Source organism: Penicillium soppii, assembly GCF_028829465.1.
Source record: "Penicillium soppii strain IBT 18220 chromosome Unknown utg000003l, whole genome shotgun sequence".
NCBI classification, from domain to species: domain Eukaryota; kingdom Fungi; phylum Ascomycota; class Eurotiomycetes; order Eurotiales; family Aspergillaceae; genus Penicillium; species Penicillium soppii.
The window spans coordinates 673,846-696,393 of record NW_026643233.1 but is presented as its reverse complement, the minus strand read 5'-3'; the positions used below and the strand labels follow the sequence as shown (position 1 = coordinate 696,393).

The 22,548-nt window shown below is 49.3% G+C and overlaps 10 protein-coding genes across 10 annotated transcripts; 6 read left to right on the top strand and 4 right to left on the bottom strand.

The window, feature by feature from the left end:
- Positions 1 to 30: 30 nt before the first annotated feature.
- Positions 31 to 1,510, top strand: N7529_002388 (uncharacterized protein; the record flags this gene model as incomplete). Its single annotated transcript, XM_057237916.1, has 4 exons — positions 31 to 520; positions 577 to 804; positions 861 to 950; positions 1,005 to 1,510. The coding sequence occupies 4 exons, from the start codon at positions 31 to 33 to the stop codon at positions 1,508 to 1,510; spliced, it is 1,314 nt and encodes a 437-aa protein (XP_057100527.1).
- Positions 1,511 to 1,733: 223 nt separating this feature from the next.
- Positions 1,734 to 4,814, bottom strand: N7529_002387 (phosphatidylinositol-3,5-bisphosphate 5-phosphatase; the record flags this gene model as incomplete). Its single annotated transcript, XM_057237915.1, has 1 exon — positions 1,734 to 4,814. The coding sequence occupies one exon, from the start codon at positions 4,812 to 4,814 to the stop codon at positions 1,734 to 1,736; it is 3,081 nt and encodes a 1,026-aa protein (XP_057100526.1).
- Positions 4,815 to 5,158: 344 nt separating this feature from the next.
- On the bottom strand, positions 5,159 to 7,441 carry N7529_002386 (TRAPP III-specific subunit 85 family protein; the record flags this gene model as incomplete). Its single annotated transcript, XM_057237914.1, has 2 exons — positions 5,159 to 6,321; positions 6,370 to 7,441. 2 exons carry the CDS (start codon positions 7,439 to 7,441, stop codon positions 5,159 to 5,161), a joined length of 2,235 nt encoding a protein of 744 aa, XP_057100525.1.
- A 385-nt stretch (positions 7,442 to 7,826) lies between these two features.
- N7529_002385 (tRNA adenylyltransferase) lies at positions 7,827 to 9,788 on the top strand (the record flags this gene model as incomplete). Its single annotated transcript, XM_057237913.1, has 1 exon — positions 7,827 to 9,788. One exon carries the CDS (start codon positions 7,827 to 7,829, stop codon positions 9,786 to 9,788), a length of 1,962 nt encoding a protein of 653 aa, XP_057100524.1.
- A 110-nt stretch (positions 9,789 to 9,898) lies between these two features.
- N7529_002384 (Tti2 family protein) lies at positions 9,899 to 11,775 on the top strand (the record flags this gene model as incomplete). The annotated part of the gene is made up of 4 exons (XM_057237912.1): positions 9,899 to 10,054; positions 10,101 to 10,296; positions 10,349 to 10,803; positions 10,861 to 11,775. 4 exons carry the CDS (start codon positions 9,899 to 9,901, stop codon positions 11,773 to 11,775), a joined length of 1,722 nt encoding a protein of 573 aa, XP_057100523.1.
- A 356-nt stretch (positions 11,776 to 12,131) lies between these two features.
- Positions 12,132 to 13,813, top strand: N7529_002383 (putative vacuolar sorting protein SNF7 family protein; the record flags this gene model as incomplete). Its single annotated transcript, XM_057237911.1, has 4 exons — positions 12,132 to 12,181; positions 12,281 to 12,572; positions 12,645 to 13,064; positions 13,118 to 13,813. The coding sequence occupies 4 exons, from the start codon at positions 12,132 to 12,134 to the stop codon at positions 13,811 to 13,813; spliced, it is 1,458 nt and encodes a 485-aa protein (XP_057100522.1).
- An 85-nt stretch (positions 13,814 to 13,898) lies between these two features.
- On the bottom strand, positions 13,899 to 15,183 carry rad18 (E3 ubiquitin-protein ligase RAD18; the record flags this gene model as incomplete). Its single annotated transcript, XM_057237910.1, has 3 exons — positions 13,899 to 14,382; positions 14,473 to 14,602; positions 14,652 to 15,183. The coding sequence occupies 3 exons, from the start codon at positions 15,181 to 15,183 to the stop codon at positions 13,899 to 13,901; spliced, it is 1,146 nt and encodes a 381-aa protein (XP_057100521.1).
- Positions 15,184 to 15,371: 188 nt separating this feature from the next.
- Positions 15,372 to 17,024, top strand: N7529_002381 (uncharacterized protein; the record flags this gene model as incomplete). The annotated part of the gene is made up of 7 exons (XM_057237909.1): positions 15,372 to 15,422; positions 15,472 to 15,527; positions 15,592 to 15,811; positions 15,881 to 16,066; positions 16,123 to 16,588; positions 16,642 to 16,818; positions 16,876 to 17,024. The coding sequence occupies 7 exons, from the start codon at positions 15,372 to 15,374 to the stop codon at positions 17,022 to 17,024; spliced, it is 1,305 nt and encodes a 434-aa protein (XP_057100520.1).
- Positions 17,025 to 17,538: 514 nt separating this feature from the next.
- N7529_002380 (glycoside hydrolase family 125 protein) lies at positions 17,539 to 19,196 on the top strand (the record flags this gene model as incomplete). Its single annotated transcript, XM_057237908.1, has 2 exons — positions 17,539 to 17,666; positions 17,720 to 19,196. 2 exons carry the CDS (start codon positions 17,539 to 17,541, stop codon positions 19,194 to 19,196), a joined length of 1,605 nt encoding a protein of 534 aa, XP_057100519.1.
- Positions 19,197 to 20,944: 1,748 nt separating this feature from the next.
- pex12 (ubiquitin-protein ligase peroxin 12) lies at positions 20,945 to 22,534 on the bottom strand (the record flags this gene model as incomplete). The annotated part of the gene is made up of 2 exons (XM_057237907.1): positions 20,945 to 22,365; positions 22,477 to 22,534. The coding sequence occupies 2 exons, from the start codon at positions 22,532 to 22,534 to the stop codon at positions 20,945 to 20,947; spliced, it is 1,479 nt and encodes a 492-aa protein (XP_057100518.1).
- Between the last annotated feature and the right edge of the window lie 14 nt (positions 22,535 to 22,548).

The following is a 22,548-nucleotide window of genomic DNA, read 5'->3' as shown; positions in this document are numbered from 1 at the left end:
GTATTACATAAAGTCATTGCCTAGGTAAACATGGCCAATCTCCGCCCAGCAACAGCACCATACAGCGAGCCCCTTCTCCCCCAACTCGATATACGAAACCCATACTACACAGAACTGCACCACAATCTACGCGCCACCGTCCGCGAATACGTGGACACGTATATCGCGCCCTACGCGCATGAATGGGAAGAAGCAGGACAAGTCCCCGAAGCTGTCCGACGGCGCCATTGCAAGCTAGGCTATAGCATTGTCCATCCGCTCACTAGTGAAGAGGACTCGGCGGGCCTGGCTCTGCCTGGTGATGTTCCCCGTGAGAAGTGGGATACATGGTGTTCGTTGATTGTGTCGGATGAACTTACGCGTGTCGGGTATGTTGGTGTGATCTGGGGGCTTGGGGGTGGGAACGGGATTGGGTGTCCGCCTGTTGCGCGCTTTGGGAGTGAGGAGCAGAGGAGGAGGTGGCTTCCTGGTGTTGCGAGGGGGGATATTAGGTTTTGTTTGGGTATTACGGAGCCTGATGGTATGTGAATTGTTCACTGTGTGGGTTTTTGAAGGGAGATGTTGACATTTCTTTAGCTGGCTCTGATGTTGCCAATATCCGCAGTACTGCTCATCGTGATGGCGATCACTATATTGTGAATGGTGCAAAGAAATGGATCACTAATGGTGTCTGGGCTGATTACTGCACCGCTGCTGTCCGGACGGGTGGTCCTGGTGGATCTGGCATCAGCCTGCTGGTTATTCCTTTGGCTGTTCCAGGAGTGACGCGCAGACGTATGCACAACTCGGGTGTTAACGCAAGTGGTAAATATGCCCCACCAGCAAGAGTTTTGAAAGGATATCAGTTGACCAAAATCCAGGTTCAACCTTCATCGAGTTCGATGAAGTCCGCGTCCCTGTCGCAAATCTCCTTGGCCAGGAGAATAAGGGATTTCCACTCATCATGTCAAGTAAGTTTCCGCATTGTAAATAATATAAAGAGTAGTCTGCTAACAAGGAATCAGACTTCAACCCAGAGCGCCTTGCACTCGCCTGCGCATCCTTGAGACTTGCCCGTGTCTGCGCCGAAGACGCCTTCAACTACGCCATTCAACGCGAGACATTTGGATCTCCACTGATCGAGAAACAAGCCATTCAATCCAAGATCTTCAAGTTCGGTCTCATGATTGAACCCGCTTATGCATTCATGGAGCAACTGGTCAATATCCTCGAAAGTACCAAAGATCATTCATCCGACGATGTCAACATTGGCGGTATGACTGCATTGTTGAAAGTGATGTCTACACGGGCTTTGGAGAAGAGCGTTCGTGAAGCTCAGCAGATTCTTGGGGGTGCCGGCTATAACAAGGCTGGGAGAGGTGCTAGGATTGAGCAGATTAGTCGCGATGTTCGAGTTCATGTTGTTGGGGGTGGGAGCGAGGAGATTATGGCTGGATTGGCGTTACGAGAGGAGACGAAGGCGCTTCGTACGCGGAGAGCTGCGCTTGAGAGGAGACAATCCAAGGTTTGACCATATAGTCTCTTTTATTTATTTGAAGCGTAATGGGGGGTTTACATTGTGTCATAGAAGATTTAGGAAAACAATGGTTGGGAGATGAAATTGAAATATATATCATGGCCCTATTGCATATGATAATAAGACTATTCAAAGATATAGAACACACGGAATTTGGGTATCAACGTCTGCATAAACGCACAGAAACAATCAATGCTCAACATTCGAATCCATAGAATCATGGATCAACACGCTGCTTAAAGAGACTCTTCCCGCGCAACCATTGGCGGTACCGTTTATACCTCTTCTTCTCATAATCCTCACCAGCCACGGTAAGACCATCGTCCGAGATGTTCAAAAACTCAGCATAGTCAGCCATGTTTTCCTCCGCGTTAGCCTCAAGAGTCGATTCCTCCACGTTACACTTGTTTGCATATTCGAGGAGATCGAGATTATACCCGTGGTCTCGCAGTGAGGCGGCTGTCATTTCATCTTCAGATGTGACAACTAACGGGACCTTCAGTGGGTGGTTGATGTACCTCTCGTATTCTTCTGCCTCGGCACTGGTGACAGAGGGATTCAGCGAGTCATTGGTGAGCTGACCGAGTGTCCATTGAGCAATCTCGGCTTTGCTGGGAATAGATCTGGTAGTGGGAGGATTTATAGGCGGGACATTTGATGCTTGATGGAATTCAAAAGTAGGTTCTTTGATGATACCCGTGGCAGGGGGGTTCTTAGTAGATGATGGAGGCTGGTGGGTCGGTGTTGCGCCTGATGAAGCCCGACTTCGGGTGCTGGATGGCTCCTGGATCTTTACGCTGCGCTGGGGCACGCGCTCTCTCTGGATTTGCTCTGGGGGGATACGCGGAACGAAAGGACTGAGGTCAGGAACTGGATGTCCGGGCCGGACTGGGGGCAAGTAGCGGGATGTAGAGTTCATTTTCCAAGAGAAGACCTTGGAGAGCGAGGAAAGGGCAAGCGGTCGGTAATATTCCAGCCAGTAGTCGTCAAAGCGTGAGAGTGGCTCTTTGGGATGGAAGGGGAGGGGTGGCATTTCCCTCTTGTTCAAGTTTTCCGGGGTGTACCAAGAGATGTAGTTGGGCTTCTTTCTCTCTGAGTGAGACTTGGGGTTGGTGTGATGGAGGTAATAGTCGGAAGAGAGATCCCAAAGCATTGGAGTGTCTTGCGCAAAGATGTAATTTCCGAGAAACAGGTTGTATGCTTCTTGGCGTTGAGCATCCAAGAAAGAATTGTTGTAGTACCGCTTGAAACTTTCTACCATATCACGAGAGTGACTGCTCCACTGATTGATTTTGCGGTAGGTAGCCATTGTATTGACCAGATGGGACCCGCCGTACTGAATAGCGATGGTGTCTCCATGATCGTGCCACATGTTGGTGAAGAGGTTGACAGCATCTGTATCATACTCGACCATTGTCTCGTCTATGATACCAAGAGCATGGAGCTGATAGCCAAGTGCTCTCTTACCAATGACAAACTGTGCAGCATTCGTTCGGTCAAGGCAATCGATACAATTCGTTCTTGCGACACCATCTTGAAGCCGCAGGCCGGATTCCGCATCGTTCCCATTCTTGAAGAATCCAATCTTGGGAATAATGCTCCCAGCAATACCTTCCAATATTTCAATCACGTCTTGATCCCGACTTTTGGCCGCACGGCTCATGTCCCATGCCTCGTAAATAAGCTTTTTGTCCTCGGGAAGAAATTGGTTCAAGTAGGCCACGCAATCCGTGAACTCCTTGAGAAGTATCGACTCTCTCGGAGTTCGTTCTCGAGATTTGACCAAGTTCAGAATATAGACGGGAGCTCCGTATCTTTTGAAAAGGTTGTCGAAATGCAGTGCCGCAGCTGAGTAAAACGGATCAACTAGATTGAGTTCAATATCCGGCTTTGGTGATACACCTGTATTCTCTTGGGTCCAATGAAGAGGTATGCTGCCACGGTGTTGAACAAAAGAAGTGTAGTGAGGATTCGCATGGAGTACTGGGCCAGCTGAATGGAAGGATGTGGTTACTTGCTCGCAGACAATCTGTTCGGTCTCCACGTCGTTGGCAACATATCCTAAGTCATTCGCACCTCGCTTGAGGAAACGCGCGCCTGCAAAAAATCGAGAGCGACGGGCGATAATTGTGATGTAGACTAACCGGCCGTAAACGCTCATCTTGGATTGATCTACATACCCATGGATGATGGGAAGGCACCACTCATAAGGATTTTTGATGGTTTCAGCAGCAGGTGTAAGCAAATGGTAGTTCCAGATAAACATGGAATGGTAGTCTTGCGAAAACGGCTGCGGTTTTCCATCCTGATAAAGCTTGCGTTCCCGGGTAATATTATGTTGAAGTGTGCGAGTGATGTCGTAGGAATAGCTGAAGTAAAAGGATCGCGACAAGTCGAGATTGTTCAAGATCGCAATATATCGTGCCTCCTCTGGATGCTTCTCAGCTTTAAGGTGTGAAGATTCAGAGGTGGTCAAAGGGATCAATTCCGTTTCGTCGATCTGGTAAACATTGTGACCACCAACCATGGCGACTTGGCTTCTTTTAGTGACAAGAAGCATATAGTACGCGCCCGTGAGCCGGATGAATCCAAGCAAGGCCCATGCACTGCATTTCTGTTTCAGCCCGCCAGAGCTCTTGTTTCCGTCGTCGATCGCATCCAGCAGCTGAACCATCTCCCTTTTGTTATAAACCATATCATCCTCGGTGATGCTCAGTTCACCGGACTCAGAGGTACGGTCGATCTTCAGAATCCGAAAACGGGTCTCCGCAAGATTGATTCCAACCATATAAAATCGAGTCGCGGTCTCGTAGAGTGTGAATTTATGCATACGATTGATGCCTTCGTCTTCTGAATTGTCCGGTATCGACCGATGTTTCTGCGCAGAAGTAGCGGATGCCTCTCGCTCAAATGAGGTCGCTACACGTGGCTCTTCGTCCTCCCCATCGCCTTCCTCTTCGATGCGAGTCCCCGGTGAGGGGTTATAAGGCAAAGGGGGAAATTCTGATACGACAGAGGCATCTTCGACCAATCCAGCATCATCAGTGCGTTCAATCCGCGAAGATGATAACGTACTTGGCGTTATGGTTGAGGTCGGTGTCACTGTGAGCTCCGATTTGGCCGAACTCTCTGACGGGTCAGCGGATGGGAGTGGTAGATGATCATCATGAAAGGGCGGTTCATGAGAAACTGGTCCGATTAGAGAAACATCGTCAAAGCTCTCCATTTCCCAAGAATAGAACCAGTGGCAGCTGTGGAAGCTATCTGGGGGCGATGTGAAGTTGAAAGGTCCCCACATGACGTCGATCGCAGTAAATAGCGGCCAATCTGCCAAGACCCGATGATCTATATTCAAGGCGACTTCAAAGAACTTTTTTCAAAGCGAAGAATAATTGAGACGCAAAGAGTAAGATGAGCAAGATGAACAAGTTGAGTTATATACATATATTTAAATCTGCCTAAGTAGAAAGCCAGAATTATAAATCGATAGAATTACAGTGCTAGAGCCTTCTACTCCACGATAGAACTGACCATTTCACTTTTATATAGCTCAAGAAAATAGCTCGTGGTCTAATATTCTGTTTGAACAGGCATTTATTCTATGGTTATATGCTGTGATGAAGTATTAAGGACGCAATGAGTCTAAGCTCGTTCAAAGTCATCATTGGGAGGGTTCTCAGGGTCCCGAGGTCCTTGCGTCATGTTGAGGGTACCAGCGTCCAACTGCACAGGCAGCCCAATCAAGGATCGACGATTATTGCGTTTATCAAGCTTTTCGCTGGTCTCTTCAGTGCCCGCCAGATCTTCGGTGGCTGGTTCATCTCGGGCATCGAATCCTCTCGCCTCAAGATATTCAACTTTCACGGCATGACGCAAATTGTCAATGAAGCTTTGCATTTCAGGCATTGGAAACACGCCATCAGCTTGCAGCACGTCAGCATAAAGCCGCTCAGCTTCTTCCAGGCAGGCTGAAGCTAGTGTTGGCTTGCCAGCCTTGAGCCACTGATCGGCGGCGAGGATGCTCCACATCCCGGCTTTTCGGCGGCGTCCACCCCATTTTGCGGCTCCAGCTGGTGTCTTTGAAGCGTAACAAGCTGCTACCCGCTCCGTATACAGAATCTGGCCCACCGAACCAACCAACCCAAAGTCCATGACCCGCATGGCCCATTTGGCTGCGCTCTCGGTGGCTGACCCACCACGAGATTTCAGAAGCTCAACCGCCAGAGACAGACAGCGGAGTGCATGTGGCGCATCTGAACAACGTGTGAGGTAGGAGTAGCACGCAGTTTCAAACATTTGATCGACACTGTCGAGCTTGATCTTGGCTGATGTTGCCAGAGGATTTAGGAGCGTGCTTACAGCACACATCTCGTGGGCACCGGCATGATATTTCCATGCTTTGTCATTACCGAAATCAGATCGGATCATCTCATATGTAGACGTAGAGAGCTTCCAGTCACGAAGCATGAATGCAAAGTCCGCCATCTTTCGCAAGATAGCTTCAGGAGTATCCGGACCATAAAAGTGTCGCGTTGAATCGTAATTGCCACTGTTACCTCCAGATGAGCCTGCAATGCTCGAGCGAGAGCTTGACCCGAAACCAGCCCACCGCCGTGACATCGAGATGAACCTGCCGCTGATGCCACGCCTCCGAGATGCAACTTGATCATTCCACACAGCTACTTTGTTTTCCATAAATGGTATTACTGACTGCACTACCAACTCCCGGATAAATGCCCTTATTGAAGTGGCATCGGAATCAAATAGGTATGGTGTGCCATCAGTACCAAGATCAACCAAAGCTTCTAGGTAAACGTTAGACCGTTTTTGATAGTAATACAATGCAGACTTACCTGCTTCGCCTGCTCCGGAAAGATGCTCTGAAGGCGAGAGCCATTCACATTGGGGAACTTGCATGCTATCGTCATCTGTTACCACACATTGGCTGCTCCGCAGTCTCAAAAGATGGCAGTGTAGCCCAAAGTGCCGCTTCATCTGATCATAAAGCTTTGTAGATTCTGTGATATCATCTCGTTCCTCATCATGAACCAAGACATAATACCGAAGATACTCCTGGTTGACCCATTCGGGTGGATGTTTGTCACCGGTGGTAGTATCAGCGTAGAGTTGTCTGAGTGTCTCCAACGGCGCTGGGTTGCGGGAACTGATTGCTATTACGTTGGCCACCGGGTGGCCGAATGTCTCATGGGGCGCTGCAGGTGCTGAACACAGAAGTTGTTGCAGGAACAGCTTGCATAATGGTGTAGTGGCAGGGTATCCCAAAACATCCTTTGTCTGCACCGACGCGGCATGCAAACCTTCAGAGGATTCCAACTGCTTGGATAACACCTCTTCCATCTGTGCCAGGAGCCCAGACTCTCGGCCGGCCGGGGCCTTGTCGATTCCTTTGAAATCGACAAAGCGCACCCCAAAATCTTCCCAAGCTCGACTGGAGCCTATACTATCCCGAATCACAACTTTGCCAGAGACCGTTTCTCCAAATGGCCGGACCAACTCCCAAAACCCTCCTTTGAACCCCTTATTTCTCACCAGATCATCGGTGTCTTCGGAGGCATGGACTGCGATTGTAGGTGAGAACGACCGGATAATCAACGACCTTATATCTTCCGAGCCATCGAATCGTCCATCAAGAGACGAACCGACAGATGACCTTGCTAATTGCGGAGTGGAGGATCTCCCAGAGCGCGAATGCGGAGAGCCAGATCGTATTGGCAAGTCGGCGATCGTGGATGAAAGAGGGGTCGGAGACGATACTGTGGACGGTTCTGCCAGTTCAGCGTCTAGAGATTGAGATGGTTCATGGTCCCCAAGGTATCGTGATGGTGATGTGGATGCGATTCGCGCAACGCCGGGGGAGAAAGACGGCGGAGGTTTGACCGGAGCAGCATCTCCGGGCGATGTCATGGACGGACACCTGCTGCTTTATGTAACTTTGTGGCAATTGAAGTTGATCGACAGGCCCCATCGACTGGTAGATGAGGGTGAGAGAGGTGTAATAGAGCAGGTGGGATGTGGGCGGCTTCACGGAGACGGTGTTGTTGGGGGGAGAAAGCCAAGTCGAGTGATTCGGGCCGATAAGCACAAGCACAAATGACAACCGACAGAACAGTTAGTCACAGTATAGAGTCTGCTGGGTCCTGTTGTAATGTCGTAATGTTAAATGTAATCAAGTGTATAAAGTGAAGTTGCCGAGCGCATCGACCAGTGATGCAAACCACGTGAGAGCTCATATGCTTATCGACAATCAGTTTGACTCATTTTCTCTAAGTACTTAACACAACTATGTTCAATGCGGCTGCGCTCTATTGGGTCTTTGTTTGAGGCTTTCGGTCTTCCTTCAGTTAAAGCTCCACTTGCCCGCACTCTAGCGAGAGGAGCAGGTCAAAAACGACCAATTCCACAAGATCTGCCCCTCCGAACCTACTTTACACCTTGTCGCTCTTCCATGCGCAACACCGAACCGGACCCGAACTTCCCAGAGCGAGTCTGTAAAAGGCGGCGCATATCGTCCCGCGAGCGAAAACACTCATATGCAACCATGACCCCCACCATTCCTACTATTGAGCTCACTCCGCTCGAGAGCACCCTACGAACCCTCCTCCTTGATGTAGCCCGATACATCAGTGAACAAAAGGCCGTAACAGAAGGAAACGATGAAACAAATCGTTCGGATACCGTTTTGCGATTCACAGGAGGTTGGGTGAGGGACAAGCTACTTGGAGTTGAAAGCCATGACATCGACGTAGGCATCAGCAATATGACCGGATACCAGTTCGGAATGGCTCTGAAAGAATACCTGGATGTGCCAGAACGTCTTGAAAAATACAAGCAAAGTCTTCCAAAGGGCGAAATGCACGATGCTATCGTTAGCCTTCACAAAATTGAGGCCAATCCGGAGAAGTCAAAGCACCTTGAGACTGTTACAACCAAAATCTTCGGCCTAGATATTGACTTAGTCAATCTGAGGAAGGAAACATACTCAGATGATAGCCGAAATCCCCAAATGGAGTTTGGCACTGCGGTCGAAGACGCTTTGAGGCGCGATGCGACTATCAATGCGCTTTTCTACAATCTTAATGAATCGCGATTGGAGGACCTTACTGAAAGAGGACTGGACGATATGGCACAGCAGATCATTCGATGCCCAATGGAGCCCTACCAGACCTTCAAAGACGATCCTCTGCGCGTACTTCGGTTGATCCGATTCGCCAGCAGGCTGGGATATCAGATTGACCAAGAAACAGAGGCAGCTATGCAGATCGAAGACATTGGCGAGGCACTCAAACTTAAGATCAGCAAGGAACGTGTGGGAACCGAGCTAGAAAAGATGCTGCGTGGTAAGATATTTGGGCTTAACGATCACAGCTTGTACACAATTAACACGTCACTTGCAGGTCCTGACCCTCGTGGTGCATTAGAATTCATTGATCGACTGAAGTTGTTTCCCACGATTTTTGCCAATCACCAGGATGATGTTAAGGCTGATACATCGACATGGCCTCTTGCCTACAATACACTGGCACGGTTGCTCCGGCCAGAACCTATCGACAACCAGGAATTTCAGGCCTCTACGAAGCGAGTTCGCGATATTTTATTTCGTGACAAATCTACCTTATATCATGCCTGGATGGTTGCGACATTTGCTCCTTGGTGCTTCATCCCCGCCCGTTGCGTGAAAGGTCCTAAAGGGAAGCCCTTGCCCCCACGCGTGGTTGAAGTCGCTAGAGACAGTCTCCGCACGGACAACAAGACTCTCAATGGGCTACGTGCTGCAGCTCAGCACTACGAAGAAATCATCAAAACCAAAACCGCGTTCCTGGCCAAGGAACTCAGTGGAACACCTGCAGAGATTCGACAGCGAATTGGGCTGCAAATTCGGGCGTGGAATAAGGACTGGAAACTGTGCATTCTTCTGGCTATTCTGCATGAAGTCATGGGGCTCCGTGACTTTTCAAAAGGTAAGATCCATCCCGTCCTGCATTCTGATCCTTTGTCCTCACACTGTGTAGTGGCCCAGGAATACGACCAATTCCTTGCGTACATTGTAGAAAATGACCTGGAGGATGTTTGTGACCTCCGGCCAGTTGTAAATGGTGATGAAATTATGGAAAGCCTTGGGATCAAAAAAGGACCATGGATGGCAAAGGCAGTTAACATGAGCCTTGAATGGCAGCTTCTTCATCCCGAGATCACCGACAAGGAAAGGGCGTTGGAAGAAATCGTTGGCCGACGAGCAGAATTGGGGTTGTGATGATCCGATCGATGACAAAGAAAAAACCTAGTAAATCTAGCGTACAACATGAACTTTACACCAACCTCAACTCTTTACCGCAATCAATTTTAATAATATCAAAAGACAATATGGATAAATTACGCAAAGAAGCCCGTGAGGCTCTTATCCAAACCCCCGGAAAGGTGCCCACTGGTTTTCTCCCCGGTGCTATGGCCGCCTCCAAGTGTGATTTGGGTCAATTATGGGAGGATATCTCATCTCATGATCATTCCACTCATTTGAATGTTAGTTGCTTCAAAATCTCGATTGATATTTTCTAATACTTTCTAGATTTGTGAAAGCCTCATGACAGTGATAGGCTACATCGAATTCTGGGACCCTTTACTGCCTAACGACGCAGGTCCTCGAACATTGAATGATGTCGAAACCAAGGCCGTGAACAACTTGTTTGAGTGGGCCAGTGCTGTTGCTTTGCCTGGCTCAGAATTTGCTAGTAATTTCGACGAAACAGCAGACTTTTCAGACGGTAAGCTCGCGTGGAATACTCCTTGAATGCCTTTTTTTAATGTGCAAAACAGACGTCTTTCAAGCCCAAACAGAGAGTCGGTTTAGATCAGAAATGGCTATGGAGCTTCTCTTAGTCTTGAACAAAACTTTGCCCAGTCTGCCCAAGCGCATGCCAGATAATGTGGCAGATGTGCTCATGGCAGGAGCATGTTTTGACAACAAGGCCAATCCATGGGTCACATCGGAGAGCAATGATGCGGCTTCAATGTTGATGACCGTTTGGATTCAAGACACTCAGGACACTAAATTGTTTTGGCCCGCCATCGATTTCATCCTCAAGGAGAGAATTAGACCTCTTTTCGCGAACACAAAGAACCCCGCTATCACCAATGCTGGCCGCAAGAACTTCCATCCTCAGACTCTACCTCGCTTTGGTGGAAATGGTCTGGACGGACCAGTCAAGCGTTGGAAGACTACGGATATTTACGTTGCATCCGTGCTGTCGTGGATCATTTCACAATACAGTGTATGCTATTTTCAAAGATGTGCTCATTTCTTACTTCCCTGCTGACATTCACACCAGCCACAGAACAAGGTACAATTCGAGGAACACTTCCCTCTTTTCGTGCCGACAATACTAGCAATGATTGATGACAACAACCTGCCCTTTAAGACGGAAGGTTGTGTGCTGCTAACTCAGCTGCTCCAACCCATCCAAGAAAGCGACTCGGACATCCTTCGACGAACGAATCTCACATCTGTTTTCGAAGAAGCCGTTACGCCATGCCTTCTTTCTCTGCCAACTATCACACCCGAAGATCGGTCTCTTAAGCTGTTAGGAGCAGCATACCCAGCGCTCCTCAGCACGCTCAAGACAGCCTACAAAGGCAAATCACAATCTGAAGAAGATAAAGACGCCTACACAGCCGGCCTCGCCAAAATCCTTCGGTCAAACCTCATTTCCTCTTTCCATCATATAAGCTCCAGCACTCCAACTTCCGGCGAAACAACTGCATCATTCCCTTACCCCCGCCTCTCAACTTTCCTACTAGAAAAGATCACCATCTTCACCAACGAGCTAGGAATACACACGACAAAGTACCTCCAAGATCTGATCCCTATTCTGTTCACTACACTCTCAAACGTGTTTGGAACCGCACACCCTCCACTGCTCCGTGCGGCAACGGCAGCGACACAGGCGGTCATTAAGAACGCACACCCACGCATCTGGCGCTGGCGTGGGGAAATCTTGAGTGGAGTGTGCTCTTGTTGGCTGCACATTGCTGCCAATGACAACGAAGAATCCGTATCGCAGCTGGGTAAGCTGAAGGGCGAATTGCAGCAGACGACGAAGCTACTCAAGTATGTCTTGCAAAATCCTATTCCTATTGCAGTTGATTCTCCGGAGCCTGAGGCGTTGCGAGTAAAGGACAATGTCCAGAATGAGTTGCAAGACCTTGTTGATGCAGATTCAGAGCTCAAGGGCCTTTTCAATTGATCATCGTGACCCCATAGCAGACCTATTTGGTTCATAAAGCCACAACGGATTATGTTGAATCTTGGTCTCTTTCTTTTGTAATATACATTTCGTGTGATCATATTAGGTCCTGCTTTTTAAACAATTCATTGGCCTCCATGTATAGTAACTTGTACGGAGTATGTAGTTGCAAGATGAATCTCCAAAATCTCCAAATGTATGCCCAGTCACGTGGAGGCTTATCGATAAAGCTGTTGACGGAGCGACAGTGATGATCCCCTCATGTGGTCCGCTTTGTTTGTGAATCCCACTTTCGACATACTTTGACCTTATCTCTCAGGGCGAGTTGCCTCAATTTTACTATATACCCACGCACAATGAGCGACCTTCTTAAGTACATCCTCAACAACGAGGAAGCATTTCGAAGGTAAGAATTGATACCCCCGAATGTGCCAAGTCTGCTCAAAGGCCTAAAAAGAATTAGCCAAAAGCAAAATAACCTTATTGACTGATATTCTGGCTCTAGAAACCGTCTTCCTTCTCTCTACTCCGACTTCACGCCCCAGAAGAAAACAAACCCCGATGGGTACGCCGTGAATGTTGCCGCATGGGAGCAAGCCCTGAACCGAGCGGCAAAGCGTGGCTATACATCATCGCGCGGTGTCCGTGTACGCTCGGACTCGAGTGTATCAGCTAGTGGCGCTACGCCAGCCGGACGAAAGAAGACAGATCATCTTATCTTGCGCACGGATGAGTCGCTCCTCCGCGATCTGGAGAGCTCTGAGTGGGGGAGACCCGTTGCGCTGGGTACTGTTATTGTATGTTGCTCTTTGTAGATACATATTTCCCTTGGTCATGGTGCTGACAGAAGCTAATAATGGGTTTCACAGGACGAGGCAGTGCGCAAGAATTCGATGATCCCATTAAAAATCTACAAGACTACTCCTGGACTTCTACAGAAAAAGAGTCAATGGAGAGTGATCGATCCTGGGGTGTTGAGTCCGTGGAATGTCATGAGCTGGGGGGTTCGGCAGCTAAAGGGCTTTGTCGTATCTGAGAGTGACTCCGCGCCGGAATTGCAGGTGCAGGAGTTAGTCCTGGTCGATAATCTACAGGAAATGGCAGATCGAGTTGTCAAGAAGGCTACGGGCGGTACTTCATCTAAATTGGATCTTATCTACTCCAAAGAAATATTTGTGGAGGAGTTTGCGGGCCTACTGAATGACGCTACGGAGTTGTCGGATTCAGATCTTGAAGTCCTGTTAATCTATTTGTCCCGCGACAGCGATGCTATTGCATTTGATGGCAAGGTAAATTGGGTTATATACAATTTGGTCAGAAGACTGGCTAATCATAATGCCAGACTATCAAGTTCAAGTCTCCAGATGATAATGGAGAAATCACACAACAGGACACCACGATTGCATCCATCAAGACCTTGGTATCGACTTTATCGAAACAGGTCGCAAACTTGGAAGCTAAGATCGCTGAGCTAAATGTATCTGCTAAGACAGCCCTTGCAAACAAAAATCGCATCTCCGCTTTGTCGGCCGTTCGGTCGAAGAAAATGGCTGAGCACAACCTTCAACAGAGGTTTGATACTCTCATGCGGCTTGAGGAAGTATATTCTAAGATTGAGCAAGCGGCCGGTCAGGTAGATATGATACAAGTCATGCAGGCAAGCACCGGTGTCCTTCGTGGTCTACACAACCAGATTGGCGGTGCCGAGAAGGTCGAGGATATCGTGGAAGAGTTACGCGAGGAGATGACCAAGGTGGATGAGGTTGGAAGCATCATGAACGAGGCCGGTCCTGTCATTGATGAGGGAGAGATTGATGATGAGCTCGCAGCCATGGAAAAGAGCGACAAGGAGGCAAGGGAGAAGGAAGAAGCTGCCGCCACCGAGAAAAGGCTGGCCGAATTGGACAGCGTCAAGCAAGCCTCCGACGACGTTGCTCACCGAGCACGTGTGGCTGAAAATGTGGACTCAGCGCTAGCAGATAACATCGACCGGCTCTCCAACATGTCTGTTGAGGACAACCCGATGCCAGCAAAGTAAGGATGCCCGTGTTGTGGAAACAAAAATTGCTTTGCCATCGGACTGCTTCGTTTATCAATTCGACTTCAACGTGTCTGGTCCAGGATCACCCAGACAGGTCGACTACATGATCAGCATCGATATCGAGAACGGGTTCGACGAGGCTACCATTCACTTGCGGTGCGAGCGCAGCTGTCTCAGGGCTGGCTGATTTGGGCTTAGCCCCAACTTTTCTGCGTGCATTCGCAATCAAACGCTTGAAATCATCATCATGGCTCGAAGACCACCCTTTCGCATCAAAGTCCTTACGCATCACATTACTAGATGACACAAAAGGCGAAGGCCCAGTCGCAAGTCCTCCTTGGGTCTTTTCCCAGATATCCAACTCTTGAAGCAGATCGCGCTTAGACTTGGGGATTTTGGAGTCACAATTTGCATTCCACAGGTTCATCCATTCTGTGTGGCGTTTGTGCAAGAGCTGTTTCGGGCCCCAGGCTGGGATCCCGAGTTCTCCGAGCTTTTTTCGTAATGCATTTTCCTTCAATATGGAGTAGTTTATTGCGGGGAGTCGCTCGGGTTGTTTATCGAAGCTGTTTTGGTTTTTGGGGGCACTCTCAGTGGCCTGTTATGAGCGTTCAATTAGCGGTATTTTCTTGATGTATGCAATAGAATCATCCTACCCGAAAGTCGCAGGTTTTATAGGGGTTTTTGCTGGCAGTTCCTCTTCTTGTTGGTGTACGTTTAGGTGAGGGAAAACTGCCTCCTCCTTCATCTTGCGATTACATATAGGGCAAGCAACCAAACCGTCTTCTATGAGACGTTAGACCAGGCTAAGATGCGTGCCTTCAAGGAGACATACCGGGAAAATATTCTTCGTCATCCTGGCTATCCTCAATCACTTCGGGGGCAGGTCTCAAGGTAGTGCTGTCGTCTACCACTTCAGGTTTGCCCCGTTGGGAGCGTGTTCGCCGTCCTTGCGAGCTGGTCTCTTGTACGTGTGCCTCTTCTTCGACCTGACTGACTTTTCGCTTCTTCTGTAACGGTTGTTGTTTCTGCTCCTCTGCCTGTGCTTGTCGCGCGGCTTCCCTCTTGGTCAAGTCAAGAACACTCGGCCGTGCTATTTGAAACGCGTCGACCAGTTCTTGGACGGCCCAGTTGCGGCGTAGTTTGAGCTCTTGGTCGGGGGATCGACAAGCTGGGCATTTGCCCTCAGCACTCAGGCAGCGGCGAATGCATAATGAGCAGAATGTATGGCAGCAAGAGGTGATGACTGGATTGTCGAAGAACTCTTTACAAACTTGACATCGCAATGAGGATTCGAGCGGCGCGAGTAAAGAAAGCGGCGTTTCCAGCCATTGGGTAGGGTCGGATAAGTCACTCGTTGAGTCCATTGGTGTAGAAGATAAGCCTCAAGCTTAAAACCCTTTTTCCGTATGCTTTTGGACCGGGCTGGGCCGGTGACAACGGTTAAGAGAGGAGAATGCGAGTGGAGTGTTAAGAGACAGACGCCAAGACCCGCTGACTGATACGCGTAAAGTGGTAGAGCACGCGTCGGGGCAATTTGCATTTCACAGCAACCATGGACTCCAAGTTGTATCTGGCAGAGAATGTTCTCAATGAGCGACGGGCTGTATGCTCCTCTTATGCCCTTTTTACAAACAAAATCTCACCAAGTATAGATCACCTATCGCTCATTGAGTCGCGCGATCAAAGTGCACGCCAACCGGGCCAAACAGTACGTCTTGGCTTCGCAACGAACATCGCAGCTTGAATTGGCACTGAGACTTTTGATTGTATAGGATTCTATTTGAGTTCCACCGCAACGAAAATGCGAAGAAGCCGGCGACTGTTCACGCAACCTACGTCATCTCCGGAATCCAAAAAGCACCCGAACCAGCACCTACAAATGGCCATGGAAACGATGAGGATGAACTTATGCAGAGCAGTCCTTACCTGCCCAGTTCAATGCCTAACCAAGATGGGGCCTCGAACTCAATCCGCACCGCTTCTATTATCTTAGTGCGTGAGGAGGATTTGGAAGGTTCACTACTCTGTGACTCTCGGCGATGGACTGATTACTGATTGAAGCGAGCAGATGCGAAGTTAACATTCCAGTCGATATCTACAATTCATATCTACAGTCTCGAGCCCACAACTCTCCCAGACTTGAACGTATTGGTTGACGCCAGTCGGGAGATCGCCAATACACATGCGCAGGAGGATCCATTGGAGTGCGGGAAGCAATGGGGCATGATCCAGAGCCTAAATGTCAAGGTATGACATCTATTACTTCGACAGGATGAACACAGTCTAATTTGGGCATGTTCCAGCGGAGAACCGGGGCACGTCCACCCTCAGCCCCTACCCCAGCTACTAGGGTGCCAGCTGCTAAGCCAAGCCCCTCTATCGAGTCAACAGTCCCTGCTAAACGGCCACTGCAAAAGGAGGCACCCCCAGCAAACGCGGAAGCTAGCAAGCCCGATGACTCGAAGTCCCAGTCATCCTCTACTACTAACTCCCAGGCAACTTCGAAGACCTCCGGCAAACCTGCGCCTCCCAAGCGCGAGAAGAGTAATCTTTTCAGCTCTTTCGCCAAGGCAAAGCCAAAGGCAAAGGCGCCGACTCCAGCAGAACCGGCCGCACAAGATGTTGTGCTTGACGATGCATCTGAAGAAGAAGAAGAAGCCGAGGAACTATTCCCCGACAGCACCGACAAAGCAACAATAGCAACCCGGGAGAGCAGGAAAGAGCGCGAGGAAAGACTAAAGAAAATGATGGACGATGACGAGGCTGATGGTACGTCCAAAGCCTCACTGGAAAAAAGGTTTCAGCTAAACTTTTTGCCGCAGACGAAGAAATGCCCGATGCCGAAGAGGAGCCAGAACGAGAGCCCACTCCTATCGAGCAACCGCCACCATCCAAGCCCGCTGAGCTCAAAGAACATGTGACGGTAAACGGTGGACGGCGACGCGGCAAGCGTCAAGTCATGAAGAAAACCACGGTCAAGGATGAAGAAGGATTCCTAGGTCCGTGCATTCCGCTTAGACCCATCTATCTACTGACATGTACTAATTTTGGTGCAGTAACTCGGGAAGAGCCGACATGGGAGTCTTTCTCCGAAGATGAGCCGGCGCCTAAGAAGAAACCAGCGGTCAACGTTCCCAAGGGCAAGGCTGGCAAAGCTCAGGGGCAGGGTCAAGGGAATATCATGTCTTTCTTTGGCAAAAAGTGATTGATGCTACCTACTAGCTATTGGGGTCATAAATGTCTCATACGCGTATCTAATAAACGTCCAATGTTATGGGCAGTTCAAAATTCAACCGTTATGACGTCCTTTTGTTTATATCCTGTATACTATTTGGGTCCTGGGATCACACTGAGTAAAGTTTAGGCACATTCCAAACTAGAAAAAGCTCGTATTAACCTTGAGATGTGGGAATATGGTAGATGTTCCTTGTGTAGTCCAATTTAGCAGTAGAGTAGAATAACAATCCCAAGAGGAAGCTGAATGTCGATCATCTCTCCGCATTGTGGGGAAATAACCGTGCGAATGTCACCCCAATTTCGCTGTCTATTCTTCCGAGATCCCATTGCAACTTGATTGAACCAATGACTATCTCTTTAATGTACTGCATACATTGACCCGTGCCCTGGAATGCACCCTTGTTCGGTTACGATCGACATCGATCCCCTCTTATCTACAGCGTTTCCCCATGTAACAAGTCCCTCATCTTTATTTGTACACAATGACACTATCAGCAGTCCTTATAATTGCCCTGTTGGGTCTCCAGGTCAGTGCCCTACCAGGTAGGGACGAGTCGACCATCGTGCGACGAGCCTGCCCTGACTACACGTCCTATGCATCGACGCCGCAGTGAGTATATATCCCTGAAGACTTCCCCGCACAGTCTGCTAACAATGTCACAGCGGCCCTTATAGCGGTGGTCCTCTAAATCTTCCTTTCCAGCGACCTGCGGAAGTGTGTCGGACATTCTCGTCACCAGCCGTCGAGAAAATTATTGACGATATCACCTCGCGTCTTCTCGATAAGGACCTGGCGCAGTTGTTCCGCAACGCCTTCCCAAACACTCTAGATACCACTATTCGGTGGCACCAGAATGTATCAACGCCCACTAATTCCAAGGCCAAGAGAGATGGCCCTCAGTGGACTGGCGTGCAGACATTTATCGTGACGGGCGATATTAACGCCGAATGGTTGCGCGATTCGACCAATCAGCTCACTAACTACCAAAAGCTAGCTGCTAAGGATAAGAGTCTCTACTCCCTCATCCTCGGTGCTATCGCCACCCAATCCGAGTTTGTCATTCAATCGCCTTACTGCAATGCTTTTCAGCCTCCGTCTGCCAGCGGCGTCAAGCCCGAGAACAGTTCCCAAAAGGATACCGTGCATCCTGCCTACAACCCGTCTTTTGTTTTCGAGTGCAAGTATGAACTAGACTCGCTAGCCCATTTTCTCCAGCTGGGCACTGAGTTCTATGAGAACACTGGCTCGACGGACTTCCTGACAGACCGGTGGTACAAGGCGCTGCAAACTGTGCTGAAAACCATCGACGCACAATCCCAGCCTACATTCAATTCGAAAAACCAGTTTATCACAAACCAGTATACCTTCCAGCGTGAAACCACCATTGGGACTGAGACTCTCAACTTGGCTGGTGTGGGAAACCCGCTCAACAGCGATACCGGCCTGATTCGCAGTGCTTTCCGTCCCAGTGACGATGCCACTATTCTCGGCTTCTTCATTCCTCCCAACGCCCAGATGTCAGTGCAGCTTCAGAAAACCGCAAAGGTCATCAAAACCGCAGGCGGTCCCGCCGATCTAGTCGCCGACCTCGAGGAACGCGGTACCAAGCTCGCCAAGGCAATCCGTGACCATGCTATCGTCCAGCACCCCAAGTATGGAGATGTCTACGCCTTTGAAGTCGATGGTTACGGCTCTCGTATCCTCATGGACGATGCCAATATACCCTCCCTACTCTCCCTCCCTTACCTCGGCTTTGTGGACAAGTCAGACACCGTCTACCAGAATACCCGCAAGATGATCACCGACAAGGCATCTAACCCTTACTTCTTGGAAGGGCCTCAATTCCACGGCATCGGTGGTCCCCACATTGGACTGCAGAATGCCTGGCCCATGTCTCTACTTGTGCAGGCTATGACTTCTGACGACGACGATGAGATCATTGGCAACCTCAATCTTGTGCGCAACTCTAGCTTGCTTGGACTTGTTCATGAGTCTATCAATGTAACTAATATCAAGGACTATACTCGTCCTTGGTTCGCTTGGGCGAACTCGGTCTTTGCTCAGACCGTTCTTAAGGTTGCTGCTGAGAGGCCGCATTTAATTTTCGGGGAAAATGCTGAGCCTTATATCATCCGGTAGTGGAATGATGGCTTGCTTGGAAACTTTAGGTTCATTGTTTTTATATTGTGCTTTGATGCATTAATCAAAGGTGTGAGTTCTTTGCGGACTTTTCTAAGGGTCTCCTTGAAGCTGTACATGTAATCAATTCTAGACGACGGTAGAACTGCCGCCTCGGGAGTGACCGGCTCACGGACGGAAGTTGAACAGCAGCTCATCCCACTGCTCAGGCTGATCAGCCCATTCAATCTCATCTTACCTCTTTGTTCTTTCACTCAATCAGATGCTGAGCACATTGTGACCTACTGTGTTCCCGGGAGCGAAGGCTGTTTAATGGCGTTTTTTTACGTCTCTATAGTAACTTCGGCTCACTCTTCGAAATTCCAGTCAGTCGACTCAACCGATCATCCAACGGACATAGTCGACCGGCGTTAACCATTTAAGGTTTGCTTGGTTCTTTTGATTACAGAGAAGTGACTGGACTTTTACGCACTATTGCTATAGATCCCCCTTGTTCTGTAAATGTGGTTATACAACTTCAGAACCTCAGGAACATCTTTCAAGATTAGCCTCAGCCTTCTATCCTGCCCATACCTAGAATGTCGATACGGGCGATTTTCAATATATGATGGAAGTAGCAGAATTTGCTTGCTTGTGCATTCGCATTGTTTGCTTATCCATGTTTGTCACGCCTGCCTAGCTACAGAAAGAGAGCTTTCTTCCTCAATCCTTCATATCACTATTCCATACATAGTGGATCTTTGTCAATCTATAAACATAACGGCAGAGTAATACAATTATAGGGGGGTTGGGATAGACCGCCCCTCTCGCCGAGGTATATTGGCTCTTGTGGTGATATAGAACATAGTAAATGATATTGTCAGTATCTAAGCATATTATCAAAAATTCCAGACAGAGACATCCCAGTCCGCGAGTTTGCTACATCCGACAAGTCAGCATGGAGCGAGCACCTCCCAGACCAAAACGTCAACATACCTATTCAACCGCTCATTCTGCTCAATAAACTTCCGCTTATCCTTCAGGCTAAACTCTGGCTTCCCTGAGCATCCAGCTGAGAATAGAATGAGAACATAGTAACTAGAATGTGAGTGATCATATCAGAGATAATTGGCTCACTCAAATGTTACTTGGTGGTCAGTTCAATCGATATCGACCATCACTTGCCCCTCAAATAACACAGCAAACTGAGCTTCACCTTCTTCTACGGAACATTGGTAGTACCGTCACTTTTCCAGCGAATCATCGATCTACCAGACAGTCCGAAACCACGCAAAGCCAAGGTCATCGGATACAGTATTGCCAAATGGGGCGATTATCCCGCTCTGATAAAGGGATATCCTAATCAGGAGGTCTACGGGTATGCATACATCGTGCAGTCTGAGGAAGAGGCGACGATACTCGCCGGTCATGCAACAAGGGCATTTGAGGCATCGCGTTGCTAGATCTAATTCACCGATGGGGAGCGGCCTGCTGAGATCGGTGGTATGGCGTTCACGTATACTGGGACGTGCGCACATTGAGCATTGCTCGATGTACCGGCCGCAGGATGCATCAAAGTTGTTGTTGCGCTTAGTACGTTGCAAGCTCCAGGGCTTAAGACCTAAGGAAATACACATCGGTTCTCATGCTGAAGTATATCTTCTATGCATGAACAGCGAATATGTACATCGGGTAACCATCCCTGCAAACTCCTACTTAAAGACTACTGTATAAATAGAAAGAAGGCGCTATATATTCCGAAATCGAAATCAGATCAAAACTCTCCTTAACCCATCAGTGCCTCCAAGCACTCTCCTCCCCGTAACAGGACATCTACCCTTACCACTTTCCCACTTCCCAGATCGCCTGCGCGAACTCTTTTCATCATCATCACCAGCATCCTTCACTTCGTCATCATCGCCGGTAATTTCCTCCTCCCACGCTGCACCAGCACCCTCACCGGCCATGAAGTCCAGTTGGCGCTGGTGTTCGCCGTTCAGCCAGTGGAAGATACAAACGTAGCAGAACACATATCCCGTCTGACAGGCAGTCGGGTTAGCGAGCTGGCCCATACAGACAGGACATGTGTTAGCACTTGAGGAATCAGCCGGAGGCAAAGACACGGTGTAGATGGGGAGGTATGAAGTGGCAGAGATGGGGGGTCGGTGGCGACGGGGGGATTTAAGAGCTGGCTTGAGATCACCGCTCTTCTTTTCCTGCTCGGCCTGCTTCTTTGCTTTCTCTTTCTCATCCTGGATTGACGATATGCGCCGTTCCGCGGGAGATGTAAGACCTGCCACGACCGGGGCCGGCAGATCCAGGACATCGGTTGCTTTTCTGGCGAGCTGGCGAGAGAAATCACTTGCGTGCCACCATTCTAGGAATTTGAGGGCGAAGATCGAGGCGGGGAGGAAGTATCGTAGTGAGGTTAGGAGCTGTGAGTGGAGGTTTTGAGGGCTCAGGAGACCCAACAAGCCTCCACCTGGTCGTTGAGATCGTCCGGTGCTTGGGCCGGGCTTGGGATCTAGCACTGCGGCGATGGCGCGGTGGTCTGCGGAACCGAGGCGGCGGATGCGCGTGCCGATAAGCCACAGGAATGGGGAGGAGTACTTTGTGTTATCGAACAGGTAGGCGAGATTGAACGCCAGAACGGAGAAGTAGTATGCTGCATTTACGGATGGGTAGACTTTGCGCAGGAACCACTTATAGTAGTGTAAGAGACGCTGGCGCAGCGACGGGTTGGCCGGCAGGTCGTCGCTGGGATTATATCGGGGGCCGTCGCCCATGACCAGGGATGCATGCGGTGCGGCATGAATATCGTATGCTTCATCCAACTTGCGCTTTAAATAGGGTATACCGACCATAACGAGTAGATTCTTCCAGATATCCGTCGAGTGTAATTTGAGGGCGTCGCGGACGGGGCCTGCGGCGCCAACCTGGGCGCGCGGAATCTCGCCATTCTTTGTGCGGAGAACGCGCTCTCGTTTCAGGGAATAAAAGTTTTCCGTAAAAGACCCGCCGAATGTTCGCAGGTAGTAACGTTCGACTATTAATGAAAGGAGGGCGTAGACTTCGTCATATGAATTGAGGATCCGGAGAAGATAGCGCGGGTGACGGTGTGTTGCAACTGCGAGAAGATAACGTAGAGATGGAGGAAGGAGATCCGAGAGTTGTTGTTCAGCGAGGAGTTCTGTTGTCGAGCGCAATTTCTGTTAGCGATGCTTGTGTTGTATGGGGGTTTCCCCATGTCTGGGGTGCCCCATCTCCGCGGGGAAGCATCAAGGAACAACAATCGACTTACCGAAAAGTGACGGCTTATGCTCGTCAAACTCCTGTTGAAGACTAGGAAGATACTCCATTGTGAGGAGTGCCA